The sequence below is a fragment of the Lissotriton helveticus genome, chromosome 10 (assembly GCF_964261635.1).
Source record: "Lissotriton helveticus chromosome 10, aLisHel1.1, whole genome shotgun sequence".
Lineage (NCBI taxonomy): Eukaryota > Metazoa > Chordata > Amphibia > Caudata > Salamandridae > Lissotriton > Lissotriton helveticus.
In genome coordinates, this window is record NC_136071.1 from 1,216,348,571 (window position 1) to 1,216,371,045 (window position 22,475).

The window sequence follows — 22,475 nt, forward strand, 5'->3', positions numbered from 1 at the left end:
TCTCTGGCCAGGTATGGAAACTATAAGGGACTCTGGCCAGGTATGGAAACTATAGGGGACTCTGGCCAGGTAACTATAAGGGACTCTGGCCAGGTATGGAAACTATAAGGGTCTCTGGCCAGGTATGGAGACTATAAGGGACTCTGGCCAGGTATGGAAACTATAAGGGACTCTGGCCAGGTATGGAAACTATAAGGGACTCTGGCCAGGTATGGAAACTATAAGGGTCTCTGGCCAGGTATGGAAACTATAAGGGTCTCTGGCCAGGTATGGAAACTATAAGGGACTCTGGCCAGGTATGGAAACTATAAGGGTCTCTGGCCAGGTATGGAAACTATAAGGGACTCTGGCCAGGTATGGAAACTATAAGGGACTCTGGCCTGGTATGGAAACTATAAGGGTCTCTGGCCAGGTATGGAAACTATAAGGGACTCTGGCTAGGTATGGAAACTATAAGGGACTCTGGCCAGGTATGGAAACTATAAGGGACTCTGGCGAGGTATGGTAACTATAAGGGACTCTGGCCTTTTAACTATAAGTCCGTCAACGAAACACGGCGCCGGGAAACCCGCAGAGGGAGATACACGTCCGCCAGGACTAGGCACTTTGTGGTTTAAGTGCGCACCCGCCCTGCAACCACACCAACCTCGCTCCTCCCGGTTTCCACCTCACTTGCAGCAAACGAAGATGTGTTTATCCACACATCGAAGCTTGCAGTCCTATTTGCAGTCCTATTAAACGACATATGAGGTCTCTTGCCGCCACCTGTGGTAGTCACCTCCCTTACTTTGTAGCCAATTTGGTTAATATAATTGGCTGGCCGGATCAAACCCTGACCGGTCCCTTCGCGCTCGTTGTTGTGTCCACTTCTTACCGACATTTCCGACCTATAAAGCCTTTCTCCAGCCCTGAAGATTCGCATTTGTTCCGTGCGATGAAACACGTGTTGGCTTTTGTTGAATTGGAACAGTAAACAGAAAATGGACACCCCCACCGCAGACTTTTGACTGACTTACCCGTCACAATAGACGAACTTTTATTGAATCACGTATCTGCACGAACTGTTTAGATTGATGCACTATATGTCATTTTCTTATGTTACAATCGTATACGGAAATTGTTACCATATGGTTTTTGTGTTAGTGCAGGGGCATTGTTGCTAATATGTATTGCTGACCAGTTTCTGGTCATCCTGAGTGGTTGGGAGGTATTACCACTCGCCCTATTGCCTACACCCTGTTTTACAAGTGCCTGTCATTACTTAGCGGTTCACAAGTGGTGCGCCCTGAATATCTGGTATTTCTAAAAAGACCTCAGTAGGCGATTACTTTTAACTATAAGGGACTCTGGCCAGGTATGGAAACTATAAGGGACTCTGGACAGGTACTTAAAAAACCTTCACTCCGGCAGGCTCTAAAAAGAAGTGTTAAAAGGGAGCCCGAAATGTCAGTATTGTATTTAAACAAAGCAATTGTGATACCATCAGGACCCGGTGCTTTACCTCCTTTACTCACCTTCAGAGCCGAAACCACCTCAAGTAAAGTGAACTCAGGATAAACGTGGTCTGTCAGGGGAGTTGTTGTTGCAGAATCCCTCATAGGTGCCAACGTAAGAAGGGCGGTGGCTGCAGCCTCCTGGTTTGAATGGAGATTAGAACAGTGGGTACGCACTCAGCCTCTGTAATGGCATCTCAATGAGGGCACAGTCTGCTGATTTCAGGAACGGGGAGGTAATAATGCACCAGGAGGTTTTGTTGTCCTTCTTCGGGCTGGCCTCGAGTAGCTGATTCCAGGACTCCTCCTTCAGACTTTGTTGCAGCATTTCATCGCATGCTTGTACGCATGTCTACACTCCCGGGCCTCCTGGGTGCACCTAGGGTGCTGACATAGAGCTGCTTTTAAACTCCCAAGGGCGCGAGTGCAGCCAGAGTCAAACCAGCCGCAACCCCCGAACCAGCTTGATTTGATTGGCAGTAAGTCTTTCTTTCATTTCTTTTTTGATTTGTTTAAAGGCCTTAATGGCGTTGTGTGCCTCTAAAGGCTCAGCTAAACAGGTGTCTAAGGCCACACTCTAGTTGAAAATCATTTTTCAAAAAATGTGATTGGATTTATCATAGACCATCTCAAAGAGCGGGAGATTTTGATGTCCTCCACAGTGGATATGCTTTGATTAACCCCCTGTTGAGGAGATTGAATAATGCGAAGGGAACAACAGGTGGTCTCTGACACTGTTCTCTCCTCTGCCATTAAAAGTACTCTGGATTTCAACTGGGGACTAGTTAGATTATTACAAAAACTCATATTGTATGTGAAAAGTAATTCATTTAACAGCTCCCTGTATCTGAGGCATCCCACCCACAGACCTTGACGGGTGGCTGAGGGCTCTCAAACCTATTGTGAGCCGCAATTGGAAATGAGAACACAGAAGGCTGCTTCTGATTAAAATGGTTGGCTGATGGAAAATATTTTGAGAAACAGGAGGCTAATAACTCCAATGAGTAGTTTCGACCACACAATCACCCTGGAATGATTTACGCCCCAAACTAACCCATTTGACTCTCCAAGGGGCATATTAGCAACAGACGGCGATAAATATCGCAAAGCACGCTTAGCGCTTTCAAATTTATCGCCATCTATCGCTGTTAATTATCGCCTGGTTAGCGCATTATTTACAACGTGTATAACCTAGGTGATAAATATTCCAGCGTTTGTCCGAAAATGGGCAAACATCGCTGGAAAACCAGCGATGTTCACCCAAAAACAGCTAAAACATTGCAGATACGAGCATGCGGTTGTAACCACATAGTCCACATCCCATGTAAAGCATGCCCTAGTCTGAATTTTAACAGACGTTAAAATCCAGAGCTAAGGGCGCATTAGTGCGATTAAGATTATCGCTACGCCGGATTCAGGGTCCTTGTAAATATCGCAAAGCTGGTTTAGCGATATTTTCACCTGGAGTATTGTCTGGCACGCCTCCTTTGCGTTTCATTAATGATTCAATGCGAGGCGTGCTGACAACGGGTGCTAGGACAAGTAAACACGTGTTAGCGTGCCCTTGTAAATAAAGCAGTGATATGCTATGATCTGGAATGACGTTAGCCCCTGCAGTGATTCGGACCACTCCAGAATTATTGTCAGTAAAACTAATTAAAGTTTCTTCAACACTAATAATCTGCTTTTCATTCACCCCCAAAAGCACTAATGATATAATTAAAAATTGAGGCGGAGGCCTGGTGTTTGCTTTTCACCATATCAAGACCTTACTATGTTATGTTATGTTAGCCTCCATTTATAGCACGCACGGCTACTCAGAAGTGTCGTCCTGGTATAAACATAAACATAAACTAAATACAGTCAACAAGAGGTGGTCGTCCAGCTTCACATCAGAGAATGCTTTAAAGGTGTCAGTGCTGCAAGATGGCGGTTTCCACGAGGTTCACAGCTATAGTCAACGCTAAGTGCTGGGCCAAAGAGCAAAGGCTGTGGAAATAAAACATGCACACTGACCTGGGCATACAGACCTCAGGGGCAGACTACAGGGACACAAGCTGAGAGTTCCAGAGTTCCGTCCCAGCGAACCAAGGGGCAGTGGCCCTGCCCTGCCTCTTCCTGACACTGATGGACGCAGGACTGGCCCGCCCTTGGCCCAGGTCCTGCCCAGGCATGGCCCGCGCATGCCCCACGACACCAGAGTGATGGAGCGCATTTGAGCGCGCAAGCAGCACAAGCCCATCCTTCTGGGGCAGTGTATCCTGGGACCGAGAGCCCTGTGAGGATGGTTAGTAAGGCGTCCAATGTAATGGGTAATTGATGGCATGTTGAGGGAGAGCACCTCCATATTTCACTGGATCCCCAGGTTCCAACACTTGCAAAGTAAGTGGAAGAGGCCTGATTAATTTTATTACACTCATTGATAGTTTTGTTTTGTTTTTTTCGAATGTATTTTACACCATAGCAAGTTAATAGAAAAGTAAAGTTGTCCGGTCTCTCAAACACATTAAGTGTTATTAAGTATTGACATGCACTTGAACCATAGGTACTTCCAGTACACATTTCTTCCAGTACACACACATTTCTGCTCTCTCCATGAGCACAGGGAAGTACAACACCATGTATGGCATAATGTCAACATTTGAAAGAAAGAAAGCTAGCTTTTCAAAAAAATCTGAGGAATGTGTTTTAAATTGAATTGGAGGCAATTATAGGGAATAAATAAAGCTGTTTTGGTTTAAACAATATGACATGGGTAGAAATGAAAGTGTATGCGAATGTTCTTCAAGCGCGGAAACTATAGGGCCTGCATCCATAGGGGTGCTGCCTAGAACTGTAAGTGGGATAAAATAGTTTGAGAGGGTTCTCTATAAAGGGCATGGGCAAAGAAGTGTAACTAGGAATATTTGATTAGAGCCGAGGCCTTAGTAATACGAAGCACCTGCATATATGATTATAATACCTTCATCAGCTTCATCCCAAATGTTTTCAGGGAGAAAAATGGAAATACTCCCAAGGCTGGGCTTACATCCCACCAACCTTAAAAAAAGTAATATAGAAGGGAGCCGCGGCCAATGGCCAATAGGTCAAGGAAGCCGCGGGTCAAAAAATGTTGGGACCCACTGATTTATGGTAGAGAGTGGGCTTTCTACTCTCCAGGGCGAGGCCGTTTGGGGCCAGAATTCTCAATCTACCTCACAGGAGAGGGGCAGAAAGGCAGGATTTCACCCTTTTGAGTTGGGTCATGGCCCTATGCCAGCATGGACCTAACACCTTGCCATTTTTTGAAAAATAAATCCCTGTTTATAATTGGGCTTTCTATCCCCCTTAATGACAGATTGGGGGCAAGCTGTCCCATCTATTTCATGGGGCAAAACACTGTATTGCCTCCCTTTTGGGATGCGAGTATGGCCCTATGACAGTGTGGTCCACCCCTTATTTAATTTCCCTGGTGCCTAGTGCACATTTCACGCAGCAGGGTGGGTGGATTTGGCAAAAACCTATTTTGAATCCCAGGGAAGGGTATAAAGACTAGATTGCCCCTTTTGGATTGGGGACATGGTCCTTTGCCAGGGTGGGTTCCCCCACCCCTTTTTTTGTAAATATATCCCTTGTGTCAAGGGGGATTTCTACTGCCCCCAAAGCGGTGGCTGGTTGGTGAAAACCCCCCAATCTGCCTTCTGGGGACAGAAAGACTGTAATGCACCCCTTTGGCATGGGGCAGGTGGATTGCTACACGGATTACATTTCTGGACACCAATAACCCAAATCACTAGAAGGGACAAGAGAAAACAGACGTGTTGGCGAACCATGTAGATAATGCGTAAGTGTTTTGATATTTGTTGTTCCATGACATGTACTTGGGGACTTGGGAGTCCTGCATGATATAATAGTTGAAGGCAACATTAAATAAATGTGCATTAAATGTGTGGCTTGATTTATTCAATGTACAATAAGGATTGAATGTCTTACTGCAGTGAAATAGTTGTGTGCATAATGAATCCCCATATATTCACCACTCTTTGACTGTATCCAATGCCGCAGTGGGCCACATCAACCCCTTTGTTTAATTTTTCATTATTCACCTGGCATCTGATGGGCTTCTTGTATCCCCAGGATGGTAGATTGGGGGTAAACCCTCAATCTGTCCCACGCTGGTGGTGCATAAAGACTTTATATCCTCCTATAAAACAAAAATGTTTGCTGAGTGGCCCCATGAAATGTGGTCTGCACGGTCACACCAGCCACGGCTCTTGGTTCATTTATTTGTACCCCTCCTCCAGTCCCACCCTACATAAGCATAGCTGCTATGCACTAGTCACAGTGATCCCTGCTACTTGCATGACCTCCTCTGCCTTTGTTTGTCAAATTTATCTCAATTCTATCTCATTTCTCTTGGGCAGCTGCATCACTACATGCAAAATGTTCAATTTAAAACCTCCTCTGGTGACCAAATCTTTTTCGACGCCCATGGGGACCCGCCCGTGCACTTTGACATTATGAGCTGGGTTTACAACAACCGTCAGGCAAAATATTTAAAAGTTGGGAGCTTCATCCGCAACTCTGCAGAGGAAGAGGAGCTGGTTATCAATGACAGCGCCATCCACTGGCACCCTTTCTTCATGCAGGTAGGACCTCCACAGGAGCCAGGAATATGCTTATAAGAAATATCACATATAAATAACAAAACAATGATTGTGTTGCAGCAAATGTGTACATTTCCATGATGTGTGGAGTGAACTTGTCAAGAAAGGGGAGTTTTTAATGTTCAACATTAATTGACAGTTGTCATTGCCACTAAGGATGCCTGCCTATAAGTAGGGCTGGGTGTAATTTGCGTAATTGCGTTACGCAAATCTCCGCGAAACCGTAAAAAAATCTCTGTGAACATGCAGAAATTCCACGAACATGCAGAATTGCTTGCTCGTGATGCTTTTTTACTGTTCGCAATCGCTGTTTGCGTGCTCGAGGAGAAATATCTCGTGAACACGCATTTGAGGACGCGAACAAGCATCCAATCCTTTTGGCACTGATTGGCTCTCTCCTTGATCCTGTTGCCAATCTTAGAATCCTGGATCTCCATGACGTATCATCAATATGAACATTTGTGAACAATAGCACTAAACTCCTGCGTTTCTAGTCCTTCTGTACTCAACAATTTTCAAATCTTTAACTTTCTTCTCAAAATATGTTCATGAATCTCTGAAAGAATAGCCCCCCCTTGACATTCTGCATATGTAATTGAGGAGGGGCTCACTCTATTGATGCTGGGATGATGGGTGGGTCAATTGGGAGCAGGCTGGGATAACTGTATTATATCCTGTGTTTGAGTCACACAAACTATTAAGCCCTAAATACACTCTAACAATTGCTACTGACCGTTTCAACCACTCACTGATTTTCTTGTAACCCCAACTTATCCCACCCACTAATTCTCAATGGACATTTGACCAACTTTGGATCTTAAATTCCTCATATACTCTCTTTCCTCGCTCTGCCACTTGAGTGTCAAGCCTGTGCAATCCAGACCAAGCCGACCTCTTGATTCTTGAATCTTCTTCTCTCTTCCCAAACTCCCACCATCCACCTTTGTCCCTCTTATCCACCTCACAGCCTTTGAGCCTGCACACTGCCACCAGATAAACCCTCCTCGGTGCTTTATTTCAGTCCCCCAGTCTCCATCTTAGCCCCTTCATCCACCCTCTGTCATCTCCATCATCCTTTTCTAAATTCAGCCTTTTTTCCAAATAACAGCAGGTGCACCTTATCATGTCCACCTAGTACCAAGCATCACATAGACCTCTTTGGATTTGCAAAACCACAAAATCTTTTGGTGCTCCTCATTTTGTGCCCTGTTTATTGCTGTTGGCTTCCCGTCCCCTCTCCACTCACTCTCAGCAGTTGGGTCCAATTTAGGACTGTACCTTCCCATCTTTCCTGTACTGTACTTAGGTCAGTTTTCATCATCCTAATTAACTCTAGCCTGTGGCCAGTACTGGGTCAATGCTTCCCAGGTGTATTACTATCTTGTCCATCCACTTCCCAATACTTCCTCCGCCACTATGGCTAGAAAGACTCTTCACTGGCTCCCTATTCAACTGAGGATTTAGTTTAAAATTCTTTGCCTAGCTTATAGAGCTTTGTCAGAAAGATCTTCGCACCCTTTAAGCGCTTTGCTCACTCCTTACTAGCCAGGGAGAGCGCTTAGATCTGCTGAGATGAACCTGTTGGTCGTTCCTCGAGCCAAAAGAGCACGCTGGGGAGATAGAGCATTCTCCATTGTTGCTCCAAAGCTGTGGAATTCTCTCCCCCAAGACATTAAGACTCAGCCCTCTCTTTCTTCTTTTAAAAAGGCGCTCAAAACCTGGTGTTTTGTCAAGGCTTACCTGCAATAGTAGTACTTTTGAACGGCTGGTACCGTTTGGTTATGCGCCTTGACGCCCATTGGGCTTAGTTGCGCCATAGAAATTTCCTTTAATAATGAGCATTTATCTCTCAAATCCCACAACGTGGGCATCAGCTTTCCCCATCTCATGGCAATATCACCAAAGGTGCAGTAACTCAATCATGGTCGCACTCAACATGTCCCCTGAGGAAATAGATATTTTCTAGATAAGAAAACCTCACCCACTTTATGTGGCATGCATCATCATTAGTAACCTTACGCCATCCTGGTATGATGGTACTACACGGATGGACTCCACCTCTTCTTTAGCGAGATCTTTACAAAAGATTACTGAATGTGATTACGCATCTATGTATTTCACAAAATCCTCATGGTAAACCCAATAATATTTATTTTTATTAAGGGTATTATTAGGGGTGGGTGAACCACTGAGAGCTTGATCCAGGCTCGAGCCTGAAGCCTGACTCCGGCTCATCTCAAGGTCCTTTATGACCCAAGCTTTCACCCTCCCTCTAGCCATGATGTGACGTTACAGCCAGAGTTGTCGACTTTTGAACTGAGTGACAAGGTTGTAGTCTCGAAGTTTGCTCAACATCTTGTGATTCTGATCACTTAATCTCCCCATGCTTAAAAATGATGAATATTTCCTTTTGTGATGAAACTGGTGCTCATACAAACTGCTCCAATACATTTGGGTCTAGTTTATATTATATACAAACTTCATAAAAATGCATAAAGGGGCGGATTATGTCAGTCAGAGTTTCCTCCTCCCAACACAGGCTCCTATGGGGAAAATGGGTATCTGCAGAAAACCATGCACCCCGTCACCGGCACCTCACGGTGCCTGCCACACAGTGCATGTTTTTACAGGGGGTCCCTTAGGTACCCCCACGGCCCACAACCAGAGGCCTGCTAAGGTCCCCAAAGTCAGTTTCTGACAGCCTTTTCAAGTCAGACAGACCATGAGGGTAAAAGGCCTTCAGAATCTAACATCGTAAACGGTCTGTCGGAAACGCTGTTCATTGAGCTATACAAATCGGCTCGAACCAGCTCAGCGTCAGTCTCCCTGGCGCAGCGACCAGGGCGACTGACGCTGGGATCTGGGGACCACGGTTCGATCCCCGGCTCCGGCGGCAGGTTAGCCCAGCACCATGTGACTCTGGGCAATAGCTTGCTTAATCTTCCTGACAGCCCCTAGTGCCTGGAGACCCTTACAGGTGATTGTTCATGCTTTACAAATGTGAATTATTATTATTCTCTGAGTGCCAGTCAGAACCAATTGAGAATGACCGAATGGCTCCCCTTCTGACTGTGAGCATCGCATCATAATCGGATGGTCATAAATTGATTTGGACGGAGTTGGGCGGATGGGTTCCAACAGAGTCTAGGAGAATCCGGATATCATACGGAGGCTTTCCGACTGATGCCGTAATCAGCCCCTAAGTGTTTAAAACAAACATTTACATAAAAAAGAGTGACAAATAGTAACCAATTTGGTGGATGCTTTACCAAAGCTCCTTTTTCTTTTCTTTATATTCCCATTAGAAAGCACTTTCAAGTACGTGTATTTGATTTAATACAACATAATGTTGTTCTTTAATAATCTGGGCCACATTCAGGGTTCAGATGACACTGCCTTGTCTCTCAGCTCACTAATAGCAGTGTCTGAGTGTGGGGAGGGGGAAAGAAAGGTTCTGAGTTCCTACTTCTCAGTGCAGTGCTATAATGTGACATGTTAATGTCAAAGCTTCCACATGTAAAAGAAAGCCACTTTTTTCATTTTGAAGAAACGTTATTACGTTTTATGCAGTGTTTGTTGTATGATTCGCATGGCAATATATGCATGCGCTCTAAAAGCAAAGCAGACCCTTGCTCGGCACTGGCTCGCCCACCTCCAGGTATCAGGGATAAGAATTCAAATATACTGTATTGCAACAGATGGGAGCCAAGTTGATATGAAAGAAAGATGCTACGGGGCAGATTTATGAGGCCCTTGCGCCACGTTTACGCCGCTGTTGCATCACGCAAGGCGGCGTAAACGTGGCGCATCCCTACGAACGATTTACAACGTGACGCATCTAGGCAGATGCGTCACGTTGTAAAGCCCTGCGCCGCTCCAGCAATGCGCCTCCTTAACCGCACAGATGCGTCACGCATCTGTGCCGTTTTTGCCCCATGGTGCGCCGCATTGTAAATGCGGCGCACCATGGGTGGCGGAGCTGTGGCGCACTGTGGCGCACATTAACTGGCGCATCCCTGGGGATGCGCCAGTTAACATAAATCTGCCCCTTCCTCTTTATCAATGTGTGACTACAGAGGGTATTCCTCCCACTGTGACTATGAGGATTTAAGATTCCATAGTTGGGGTATGCGTATTCCACTTTAAATAAGGTATGAAACCCTTCTTTCCTTCGTGTTGTGTATTAGTGTGGATATATAGCATTTAGATAGAAATCCTTAACAACCCTGATGACGCCTTTGACCCCCATCAGCTGAAGCATGCCAGCATTCAATAGGATGTTTGAATCCTGGTACTCAGTACACATCCTAGGCGGCATATTTTAATCTTACCCATGCTACCTTTCAAAAAATCCTAGCGGGTTTACCTTGAGATAATTTGAACATATCTCGGTGCCACTCATGGGATCTCTTGAAAAGAACTCTTGAGGAACAGGTCAAGTCCATCCTTGATGTCCTATCTGACCAGGATGAGGCAAGGTTACAATGATGAAGGATGCCACAACATGTGGGTGATGTTTCCTCATCCAGTAAGCATCTGTTTCATCAGGAGACTAGACATGTGGTGATCATTATTGAGTTATAACACCTTTGGTGACTAATCTGAATGGCTCAAGGCCTGATATATATATATTAACCAGAGTCCTGTCTTTCCGCAGGGGCGGTGGTTACAAGTATTCAATCCAGCTGACAGAGTCCCGTCTGTTGTATTTAGACGTGGGCTGGCTGGTCCGCTGTCTGCGGCAACAGACTGTTTTCTGTTGCAAGGGGCTCACCTCCTTCGACACGGCGGACTCTGCTGCTAGCTAACATTACTCTGGTGCCATCACGGCGGCGAGATTGCTCTATGCCCATTTAGAGTTCACAGTTGTGCTGGGGTTGTCCCAGCAGCAGATTTATAATGAAGTGAGCCAGTTGCGATTTGTGTTCAACATTGTAATTTTCCTTTGGTTTTTGGATGATTGGTAGCATCACACACCAGATGTGTTTGTGCTAATTGTTGTCATCTGTGTAGGAAGGTGGAATCCGACTGCATGGTTGCCCCACTTCTTTCCCGTTGTTTTGATGGTTTTTGACTTAGTTTGACTGGGATCCTGCTATTCAGGGTCCCCGCCTATCTGCTTTCCCCTCTAAAATGATTGCATGTACTTTAGGTACAGTCCAGTTTGGTTACTGGGGTACCCTTGTGAGTCCCTAGTATATGGTACTTAAGGTACCAAGGGCATAGGTACCCCAGATGCCTACCAGGAGCTGAAGCATGTACTATGCCACCCCTGGGCAGCCTTCCAAAATGACACCACAGGTCTGCTACTGCATCCTGGGTAAGGTGGTGTATGCACCCCTTACTAAGATATAGGTTACCTATATCTACCTTTAATCACTGACACTTATAAACCTATAAGTCACTCCTATGGCAGGCCTTATCCTTCCTGAAGGCAGAGTGCTTGGTTTTGTGTACGTATGGGCGCAAAATCCGCTCCGCTCGCAAAATTTTCGAATTTTCAGTAATTTCGCGATCCGTGAATCTCGCGAACTTGCCGAAAAATTTGCGAATTCGCGTGCAAGCGGATTTTTTTTTGGGCCCACATGAAGCACAGTTAAGGCAGGTGCTCGAGTTGAAGCTAACTTTGTAACCATTTTAGAATGGCGCCGGCAAGCTGCCAGAGTGCTTGCTGGCGCCATTCTAAAATGGTTACAAAGTTAGCTTCAACTCGGGCACCTGCCTTAACTCTGTAAGTGCTTCCTGTGGGCCAAAAAAAAAACCTCAACAGGAAGCACTTACAGATATAAATAAAGCAGGTGCCCGAGTTGAAGCTCGAATTCAGTAAAATTTTTATGAGCCCAAAACATTAGTGAGCACGGTCGAGGCTGGGCAAGTGTGCTTTAACCCCATATCTGCAGTCGAAAATTTTCTGTAATACCCGAGGGAGATCTTTGCATCCCTGAGTTTCTCGAGCGCAATCCCCGTGTAGTTCCTGTGACCAGGAGGCTGCTTTCTCCTCACCTACTGCCCTGCTCGCTCTCTGACCCTTTATACAAAAGAGGCATGTTGACACCCACAGAAGCCCCGCACCACACACTAGCAGTATCAAACGTCTTCCCGCCCTTTCCCAACTATGATGGACAGCTCACTCAAGGGACCTCGGCGCATTTTGGCACTGTGGCAAAGTTACAGGCACACATGGTCAGTGGAGGCAAATCTTCTGGCCCTACGCAGCTGCAGTGTAGGAAAAGCACTATCATTTACCCAACGAGGTAGCACGTACTGATTAGCCAGTAGAAAGTACTCCAGTTGAGTAGAGGTATTGCACAAAACGGTGGCATCTTCGTGGATAACTATGCAGGGCAGGATACATTCTGGCACGAGGCTCCTGTTACAAAAATTAAACCTCAACAGGAAGCACTTACAGATATAAATAAAGCAGGTGCCCGAGTTGAAGCTCAAATTCAGTAACGTTTTAATCAGCCCAAAAGCATTAGTGAGCACAGTCGAGGCTGGGCAAGTGTGCTTTAACCCCATATCTGCCGTAGAAAATTAGCTGTAATACCCGAGGGAGGTCTTTGCATCCCTGAGTTTCTCGAGCGCAAACCCCCGTGTAGTTCCTGTGACCAGGAGGCTGCTTTCTCCTCACCTGCTGCCCTGCTCGGTCTCTGACCCTTTATACACAAGAGGCATGTGAACACGCATAGAAGCCCCGCACCACACACTAGTGGTATCAAACGTCTTCCCGCCCTTTCCCAATCCCAAGTATGATGGACAGCTCACTCAAGGGACCTTGGCGCCTTTTGGCACTATGGCAAAGTTACAGGCACACATGGTCAGTGGAGACAAATCTTCTGGCCCTTTACGCAGCTGCAGTGTAGGAAAAGCACTATACATTTACCCAACAAGGTAGCACTTACTGATTAGCCAGTAGAAAGTACTCCAGTTGAGTAGATGGAAATCGCAACAAAATCCGCAATTTCGCGGAAAAATCCGCGAATTCGCGGACTTTTTTCAATTTCGCGCGAATTCGCGGACCGCAGATCCGCAAAATTCACCCATACTTAGTTTTGTGTGAGAGGGTGCCCATGCATGAACAGGACCCCTCTGCAGCTTTCGGAATGTATTCTCTAAGGCTGTTCTGTGATGCAGCCAGACCATATACTCTTCAGTGCATTATATCTTTGCGGTAAATGCTAACTTTAGAATGGCTGCATGGAAACATGTTGTGTTTGGTGTCAAACACTTTGGAAACCCACCCCCCCCCCACGCCAGTCCTGGCGGTGGGGCTAGAATTCCACCCTTCTAGAGGGAGAGAAATGTACATACTGGTCTAACCGGTAATAGTTTAAAAGAACCCTAGCATCACAAAATGAATGCTGCAGCCAAAGAAACAGGTAGGCCTGGACAATAGGCTTCCTGTCACAATGAGGTGTAACCACCTCCCAGACAGGCTTTAGTGTATTGGGGTAGGGTGGGAGCATTCTGAGAGTGCTTTTCAGACAGTGCTGGGGGCACATTTGGTGTCCCTGTGCATAGTCTAGTTCAAACCGGTTGCAGGGGCACTCAGCCCCTGCTCTGGCGCGAAACTGGACAAAGGGAATGGGTGTAACCACCCCTCTTCCCAGACCCTCTCATAGGTGGGTCCTCATAGTATGTCCAACCCCCTTTCTTAGTATAAGTATGGGACCCCAGTCCTTAGGACTTCAGATTACACCTGGAGGAAACTCTGATACATATATGCTGGAACTTTGACATTCTACATGACTAGAAGATCGAAGAATCTCCCTTGGGGTCAAGGAGTGACTCCCCTGTTCAAACAAGCACCAAAGAAGCATCTTGCTGGTCTGCATTTCCGAAGTTCCCGTCGGACTCCAAAGTATTTGCAACTCAGGACACAGACTTTCAGACTTCTCAGAGGCCGACACGAGATCCCAGCAAAGCTGGGACATGCAGCCCTCATGAGTGACGTGGAACCGGAACTCCTGGACACGTGCTCATTTGCTAGTGCATCAACTTCCCGAACTTTCCCGAAGTTGTGTATTCCGCTACTTGTAGTCCAAGCCCCGAGCACCATCTGCAACGAAGATTTTGGGCCAACACTCTGCGAGTGTTCCGTGAGCCCGCTTCTAGCATTTATGCTCAAGGCCCCCTCGCGATCCCTGGTCCGTCGACTGGTGGGTCCACACAAAGGTAACTCTTCTGTTTCTTGGGCTTCCCTGGTTGCTCCAGATGTGCCCTGACACCCAACCAAGAGGTGAGTCCCTCAGACCTTGCTGGCCTGCACCGAAGAGTCAAGCTTCACCTTCTTCACCTGAAACCACCCGACATCGGAAGTTAAACTCCACAGCTTTGCAGGAAAAACTTTGTGGATGGACTAAAGATGGATATTTTTTGGGAAAAAACTTATTTTGGGGTTTAGCTGATTTTGTTGCACTGCTTTAACTACTGGATTTTCATTAGCGGAATCAAGTTTTGTGTTTTTATTTCTGCTTTTTTGTGGAGTGTTGAAAAAGTGGAACATAGGTGAATTAAAAAACATATATTGAAGGCCTTTTGTGTTAAAATATTGGATTGAGTTTGGCTCTTGGTGACAGTTTTTATGAAACATCATGAGTCAAAAAAGAAGACAGGTAGGCTCACAAATTATGGCCTATATATCTAAAACAAAATTAAAAATTGCCAAATAAATCTGAGATTGTTGGTAAAACATGAGAGTAATTGTAGAGGGTATTAGTAAATGTTGGTAGTGTAAAACATGTTCAATATTGTCTGGGTATTTTGAATGTTCCCATCAAAGGAAATTGATGGAGTTTTTGACAATAGTCTCTCAGAATTTATTTTTTGTATATACGAAGATTCAGACTACCTGACAATGATTGTGCCATTCTCATTTTCAGGAAATGATATAGACTATGGAGAGTTTTACCCATAGAACTGTTGAATGATGCCATCCCTCTATGGCATTGTTTGTCTTTGCAGCTCCCTCAAAGCAGGCCGAGTAACAGTTCCACCATCATTCAATTGGGCAACTTGGGTTCCTTCTGTGACCTGCCCTTCTGAGATTGCCAATCCAAGCGTCCACAAAACATTTTAGGAGAGGTGACAATTTTTTCTTCATATTGTGAAGAATATTCCGATTGTCCTGTAGATAGGTTGAATTCATCCACACACTCAGGAGGCACAAAACAGAAAGCTGTTATTTTTTTAACCCATATTGCAGTTTACTATTTGATGTGTAATACTCAGCTAGGGTTGTTGTTTGAACTGTTCACCAATATGCCTTGGAAAAGTGAAAAATAAGTCCTTGAATTTATGTGTCGCGGAGTAACTGTGCATTAATGGGACAGTATTATTGTTTCTCCTTGTTCTTGCACGCTTTCGTTTTTGGTGTTGCTCAGATTTACATCTCCTTGTGACTCTGGAGCAATGGGTGTTGCAGTGAAATGCCTGCAGCAACACCAATTGCACGCCCCTTTCACGCAGATACCTGCGGGAGAGACTAGCATAATAACAAACAGACATTAAGCCACAAAAAGTGGTTTAATGCAACTCTGTAAATTTGGTGCAGGGCATACAAACACCAGAACATCAAAATACGTGATGCTCTGGTGGCAATACAGGCTTTTATATATGCCCCATAATGTTTTTAAAAATGTATTACATACTTGTAGATAATTGTATTGTAATTGTAATTGTAATTTGTTGGCCGCATCTAGCCATATAAAGTTATGTGACTGACTGAGTTGCATTTTCAAAATTTTAAATAATGATCAAAACATTTGTCAAAAATTGCCATGCATTGCTTCATTGTGGTATTATGTTTTACAATGTTGTGCAATGTTTTAATGTTTTTACATGGATTGTGTGGTACTTTAGTGCTCCAAATATTTCTGTGTGGTGCTGTGAGGCTATGTGTTGTTTTTAGGAGAGTTGTGTTGGCTTCTAGTATGTCGCATGAACAGGCGCCACACAACAAAAAGTCACCATACTAAATATGTTTTTCAATAAAATATTTTGTTAATGTTTTGTTAATGTACAGTATGTCATAGTTAAATAGTTTCAAATATATATGCGCAGCATTTCACTAAATGTATTTACTACTTTAAAAAATATATTTTTTCATTTTTAACACGTTTACTGCGGCCGCGATTTTGTGGAAGTGCGGCACTTCCGCAAAACGGACGGGCCGCGTCGGCCATTGGCCGACGGCAGCACTGAGGAAGTAGTGCTGCCATCGGCCAATGGCTGACGGCAGCATGGAAGGGGTTAATACTATTTTTTTGTAGTAAACAATTACGTGGTAAATGTTTGCGTGGTAGTAGCATGCGTGGTAAGGGTAAGCATGGCAATTGTACTTATAATGTATCCCTATGTGTGTTTGTGTTACAGACATGCGTGGTAAACACATTTATGGTACTGGAATATGTGTGGTCAAGTGAGGTAAGGGCATGCGTGGTAAAGGCACGCATTGTAACATAATACAATCCCCAATAAAGGAGTCCAATGCTTATTACATTTTTTCCTAGATCATGAAAACAAATCAAGACACTTGTAAAAATCAATCAAGTGACTTTTAAAGCACAACTTGTCACCCGTAAGGGTCTCACGGCACTGGGGAGGGGGGGGGGGGGGACTGCTGATCTGTCTCAAGCACTGTGGTTCAGTTGAAGAGCCAGGTCTTGAGGTCCTTCCTGATTTGGGGCAGTGACTAGGTAGAGAGACAGGGTTTTCCAAGTCTTTGCTGTGAGGTAGGAGAAGGATCTTCCCCTGGCCGTGGTCTTATGGATACGTGGGATGTGAGGCAGGGCCAGTTGGGCGGTAAACCATCATCCCATTGTGGAAGTTGTTCTTGGAGACTGTGGGTTTGTTGGTGAGAGAGAGGATCAGCTGGGTGTCACGGGCGTCGGAGACGATGTTGAGTCCGTAATTCCTGACAATGGCTGTGAGTGGGGCCATGCAGATGTTGAAGACAGTGGGGCTCGGGGAGGAGCGCTGAGGAACTCTGCAACTGATCTCTGTGGGTCCTGAGTAGTAAGGTGGTAGCCTGACTCTCTGTGTTCAGCCGGTGAAGATGAATCGGATCCAGTCCAGAGCTTTTTCACGGATGCCAGTGGCGTGGAGTCTTGTAAATAGGTTACAGTGGGAGGAGGTGTTAAAAGTGGCCGAGAGGTTCAGGAAGATGACGGCTGCAGTTTTACCTCGGTCACGGTGGGTGTGGACCTCTTCTGTGGTGGTGAGTAGGGTGGTCTTTGTACTATGATTGCTTATAAAGTCAGATTGGGAGAGGTCCAGGATGTGGTTTACTTTAATGAACTCTGAAATGTGGGCTTTGATGTCCTTCTGAATGACCTTGGATGGGAGGGGAACAGAGAGATGGGTCTGAAGTTCTTGAGGTCCTTCGGATCGACAAAGGGTTTCTTCACAAGTGGTTGGTCTCTGCATATTTCCAGTCTTCACTGAATGTGTTGGAGTTGTTGGAGCAGGTGATGGTGCAGCAGAGCTTGTGGGCGATGGAGGTGCCGGCTCTTATGAAGATGTGGTATGGGCAGGGGTCAGAGGGTGATCCTGGGTGGATGCCCTTCATGATCTTTAGGGTGTCATCAATGTTGAGGAGAGTCCAGCTGAACCCAGTCTGCTACGGAGCAGTGTCATTAGGTGTGGTGTTTACAAGTGGGGTGAGATTGTCTTGGGTATCAAGGCCATTGAAGATGTTGTAGTAGATCTCCTTAATATTGTGGTGGAAGAAGGAGCTGAGGTTGTGTAAGAGACGGTGGGAGGGTGGGATGCCTGCTGTCCCTGTGCTGGGTTGGGTGAATTCTTTGATTGTGGCAAAAAGTTATTTGCTATTGTGTGCTTTGGTGTTAATCCTTTCTTATAGTGCTGCTTTCTTTGTTGTTCTAACAGGGTGGCGATGTGCAGTGGCAGCGGTTTTGAAAGCGGAGTGGTCTTCCAGGGTCTTGCTGCTCCTCCATCTCTTTTTGAGCCATCTACAGGTGTGTCTGGACTCATGAAGGGTAGAAGAGAACCAGCTGGATTTTTGGAGTGTGACTTGCCTGGCAATTTCTTGATGGGAGTAGTCCTGGGCGGAAAACTACACTGCACTTGCATAGTTTGCTCAGGTACGTGCTACGCGAATTGCACGTAGCACAATGCAAAAATGCGTATTGTAGCGTAGTTGGCATTTTTTGCATGCTTGAGGTCCTCAACCTCAAGTTGGGGACCGCGAGCGAGCAAAAAGACATCCCGGCGAGACTTTTTCCTTGTTTGCGATCAGCAATATCAAGTTGCAGATCGTGAGCGTGGAAAATAAACCTGCTGGTGAGATTCTCAACGTGGGGAGGTCAGGTTACTCATTGCGAGTGGTCACGTATGCTCGCGACCGCTCTCGATGAGAAACTACCAGTCCGCGTTGAGAAAGCTGCCACTCGAGTAAAAATCCCTTGCCACCTTCTTCCATCGTAGATCGCAGACATCCATGACAGCTTCAACAATCTGACCGCTCCAACAGCCACCAACACCTCAGACCCCACAACCATGACCTACATTAACCCCCTGCTCACCTGGACCAACATAAACAACAACGACACCATCAAAATAATGAACACTATCCACTCCGGCTCTCCGTCAGACCCATGCCCACACCACATCTTCAACAAAGCTAGCGCCACCATCGCACCCAATCTCCACAAGGCCATCAACATCTTCTTCGAGACCATGACCTTCCCAGAGAGCTAGAAGCACGCAGAGATCAACGCCTTACTCAAGAAACCCAAGGCGGATCCGAGGGACCTCAAGAACTTCCGACCCATTTCCCTGCTCCCGCTCCCGGCAAAAGGTCATTGAGAAAACCTTCAACAGACAACGGACCCGCTACCTCAAGGAGAGCAACATCCTGGACCCATCCCAGTCCAGCAACCACAGTACCGAAACTGCCCTCATCGCCTCCACCGATGACATCAGGGCCCTGCTGGACACCGGCAAGACCGTGCCCCTCATCCTCCTGGACCTATCAGCCACCTTCAACACTGTCTGCCACTGCACCCCACGCACACGCCTCCACAACACAGGGATCTGAGACAAGGCTCTGGAATGGACTACCTCCTTCCTCTCCGGCAGAACCCAGAGAGTCCGCCTACCCACCTTTCTGTTCCAAAGCCTCTGAGATCATCTGCGGCGTACCCTAAGGATCATCCCTCAGCCCAACATTGTTCAACATCTACATGGCACCAGTCACCAACGTCGCCCGACTGCACAACCTCAACATCATCTCTCATGCTGCCGACACCCAGCTGATCCTCTCCCTCACCAAGGACTCCCTCACCGCCAAAACCAACCTCCACAAAGGAATGAAAGCCGTCACCGAGTGAATGAAGAACAGCCGTCTGAAGCTGAACTCGGACAAGATGGAGGTCCTTATCCTCGGCCCCACCCCATCAGCCTGCGACAACTCCTGGTGGCCGACTGCACTGGGAGCAGCACCAACACCCACCGACCATGCACGCAACCTGGGGTTTATCCTCGACTCAACACTCTGCATGGCCAAGCAAGTCAACGCGGTATCATTCTCCAGCTTCAACACCCTCTGCATGCTCCACAAGATCTACAGGTGGATCCCCACCAAAATAAAAAGAACGGTCACCCAGGCCCTCGTCAGTGGCAGGCTGGACTATGGAAATGCCCTCTACGCAGGAGCCTCGGCCAAACTCCTGAAACGACTACAACGCATACAGAACGCCTATGCATGCTTGATCCTCGACATCCCTTGCCACAGCCACATCACACCCCACCTAAGAGACCTGCACTGGCTTCCCATCAATAAGAGGATCACTTTCAAGCTCCTCATCCATGCACACAAGGCTCTACACAACACTGGACCAGCATACCTCAACAGACGACTCACCTTCTGCACCCCGAACTGCCAGCTCCGCACCGCCGACCTCGCCCTCACCACCGTCCCCGGCATCCAAAGAGAAACCACCAGTGGCAGATCGTTCTCCCATCTCGCTGCCAAGACCTGGCACACCCTCCCCATCCTCCTACGGCAGACCCAAGACCTACTAACCTTCAAGAGGCTACTCAAGACCTGGCTACTCAAGCAGTAGCGGAACACCCCCAGGCACCTTGAGACCCTCACAGGTGAGTAGTGCACTTTACAAATTTCTGATTGATTGATTGAAGGAGACATCATTCCTGGTAGAGAAGACAGGGTCAAGCGTGTTTCCTGCTGAGTGGGTTGGAGAGGTGTCCTGTTGTCTGAGCCTGACATGGTGAGGTTTTCCAGCAGGGATGATGTGTTTCTGTCATTAGGGTTGTCCAAGTGAAAATTTAGGTCACCAAGGAGGATGTAGTCTGAGGAGGAAAGAGCATGGGGTGTGATGAAGTCGATGATGAAGTCACCATAGCGTGGACGGTGTACAGTCATAATATCGAGTCAATTATTTCGACTGGACAGAATATCGAGTAAAAAATATAGAATGGACATAATATCGACTAGACATAATATAGACAACAAAAATATCGACTAGAGAAAATTAATATCGAATAGAATGGACATAATATCGAATCAAAAATATAGAATGGACATAATATCGACTAGACATAATATAGACAACAAAAATATCGAATTTAAGGTAAGTTAATAATAATTTTTATTTTTTGTGTAATATAAGTCTGTAGCGGGTTGTGGGTTTATAGGGGAATAGGGTGGGAAGTAATTTAATTCTAATTAATTAAATATGTTAATTTATTTATTGATATATATTTAGAATTAATTGTTAATTAATTATTAATTGATAATTAATTAAAATATAATTGGTAATTAATTATAATTGATTAATTGATAAATATTTTAATTTTAGTAATTTATTTTCTGTAGCGGGTTGTGGGTTTATAGGGGAATAGGGTGGGAAGTAATTTAATTATAATTAATTAAATATGTTAATTTATTTATTGATAATAATTTTGAATTAATTGTTAATTAATTATTAATTGGTAATTAATTAAAAGTTAATTGGTAATTAATTATAATTGATTAATTGATAAATATTTTAATTTTAGTAATTTATTTTCTGTAGCGGGTTGTGGGTTTATAGGGGAATAGGGTGGGAAGTAATTTAATTATAATTAATTAAATATGTTAATTTATTTATTGATAATAATTTAGAATTAATTGTTAATTAATTATTAATTGGTAATTAATTAAAATATAATTGGTAATTAATTATAATTGATTAATTGATAAATATTTTAATTTTAGTAATTTATTTTCTGTAGCGGGTTGTGGGTTTATAGGGGAATAGGGTGGGAAGTAATTTAATTATAATTAATTAAATATGTTAATTTATTTATTGATATTTTTTAAAAATTAATTGTTAATTAATTATTAATTGGTAATTAATTAAAATATAATTGGTAATTAATTATAATTGATTAATTGATAAATATTTTAATTTTAGGGTTCAGGGTCAGTTTTCAGTTTTTGGGTAAAGGGGTATTTTTAGGGTTCAGGGTCAGTTTTCAGTTTTTGGGGTAAAGGGGTATTTTTAGGGTTCAGGGTCAGTTTTCAGTTTGTAGGTAAAGGGGTATTTTTAGGGTTCAGGGTCAGTTTTCAGTTTTTGGGTAAAGGGGTATTTTTAGGGTTCAGGGTCAGTTTTCAGTTTTTGGGTAAAGGGGTATTTTTAGGGTTCAGGGTCAGTTTTCAGTTTGTAGGTAAAGGGGTATTTTTAGGGTTCAGGGTCAGTTTTCAGTTTTTGGGTAAAGGGGTATTTTTAGGGTTCAGGGTCAGTTTTCAGTTTTTGGGGTAAAGGGGTATTTTTAGGGTTCAGGGTCAGTTTTCAGTTTGTAGGTAAAGGGGTATTTTTAGGGTTCAGGGTCAGTTTTCAGTTTTTGGGTAAAGGGGTATTTTTAGGGTTCAGGGTCAGTTTTCAGTTTTCGGGTAAAGGGGTATTTTTAGGGTTCAGGGTCAGTTTTCAGTTTATGGGTAAAGGGGTATTTTTAGGGTTCAGGGTCAGTTTTGGGTTTTTGGGGTACAGGGGTACTTTGTAAAAATAAAGTAAAATTACATTTAAATTACATTTATTTAATACAATTAAATTATATTAAATTATATTATAATATTTTTTATTAATTTATATTCAAAAAATTATTATATACTTACCAATACTTATGTTGTAATGGTATGCGTTGTAAAGGTATATGCGTTGTAAAATCTTGCGTTGTAAATGTATGCGTTGTAAAAGTTTTTGCGTTGTAAAAGTTTTGTTGTAATGGTAGGCGTTGTAAAAGTATGCGTTGTAACGTCATACATCCCTGGAGTGGGAATAGTAATTTTAACCTCTACGCTATCCAGCGC

At 44.8% G+C, this 22,475-nt stretch overlaps 1 protein-coding gene across 1 annotated transcript in view; it reads left to right on the forward strand.

Annotated features, from left to right (window-relative positions):
- Positions 1–22,475, forward strand: part of LOC144784226 (vomeronasal type-2 receptor 26-like) — a 195,774-nt gene that overhangs the window by 86,645 nt on the left and 86,654 nt on the right. Inside the window, exon 4 of the mRNA XM_078662876.1 lies at positions 5,897–6,121. Within this exon, the coding sequence (XP_078519002.1) occupies positions 5,897–6,121 (225 nt within the window). The remainder of the gene's footprint in view (positions 1–5,896; positions 6,122–22,475) is intronic.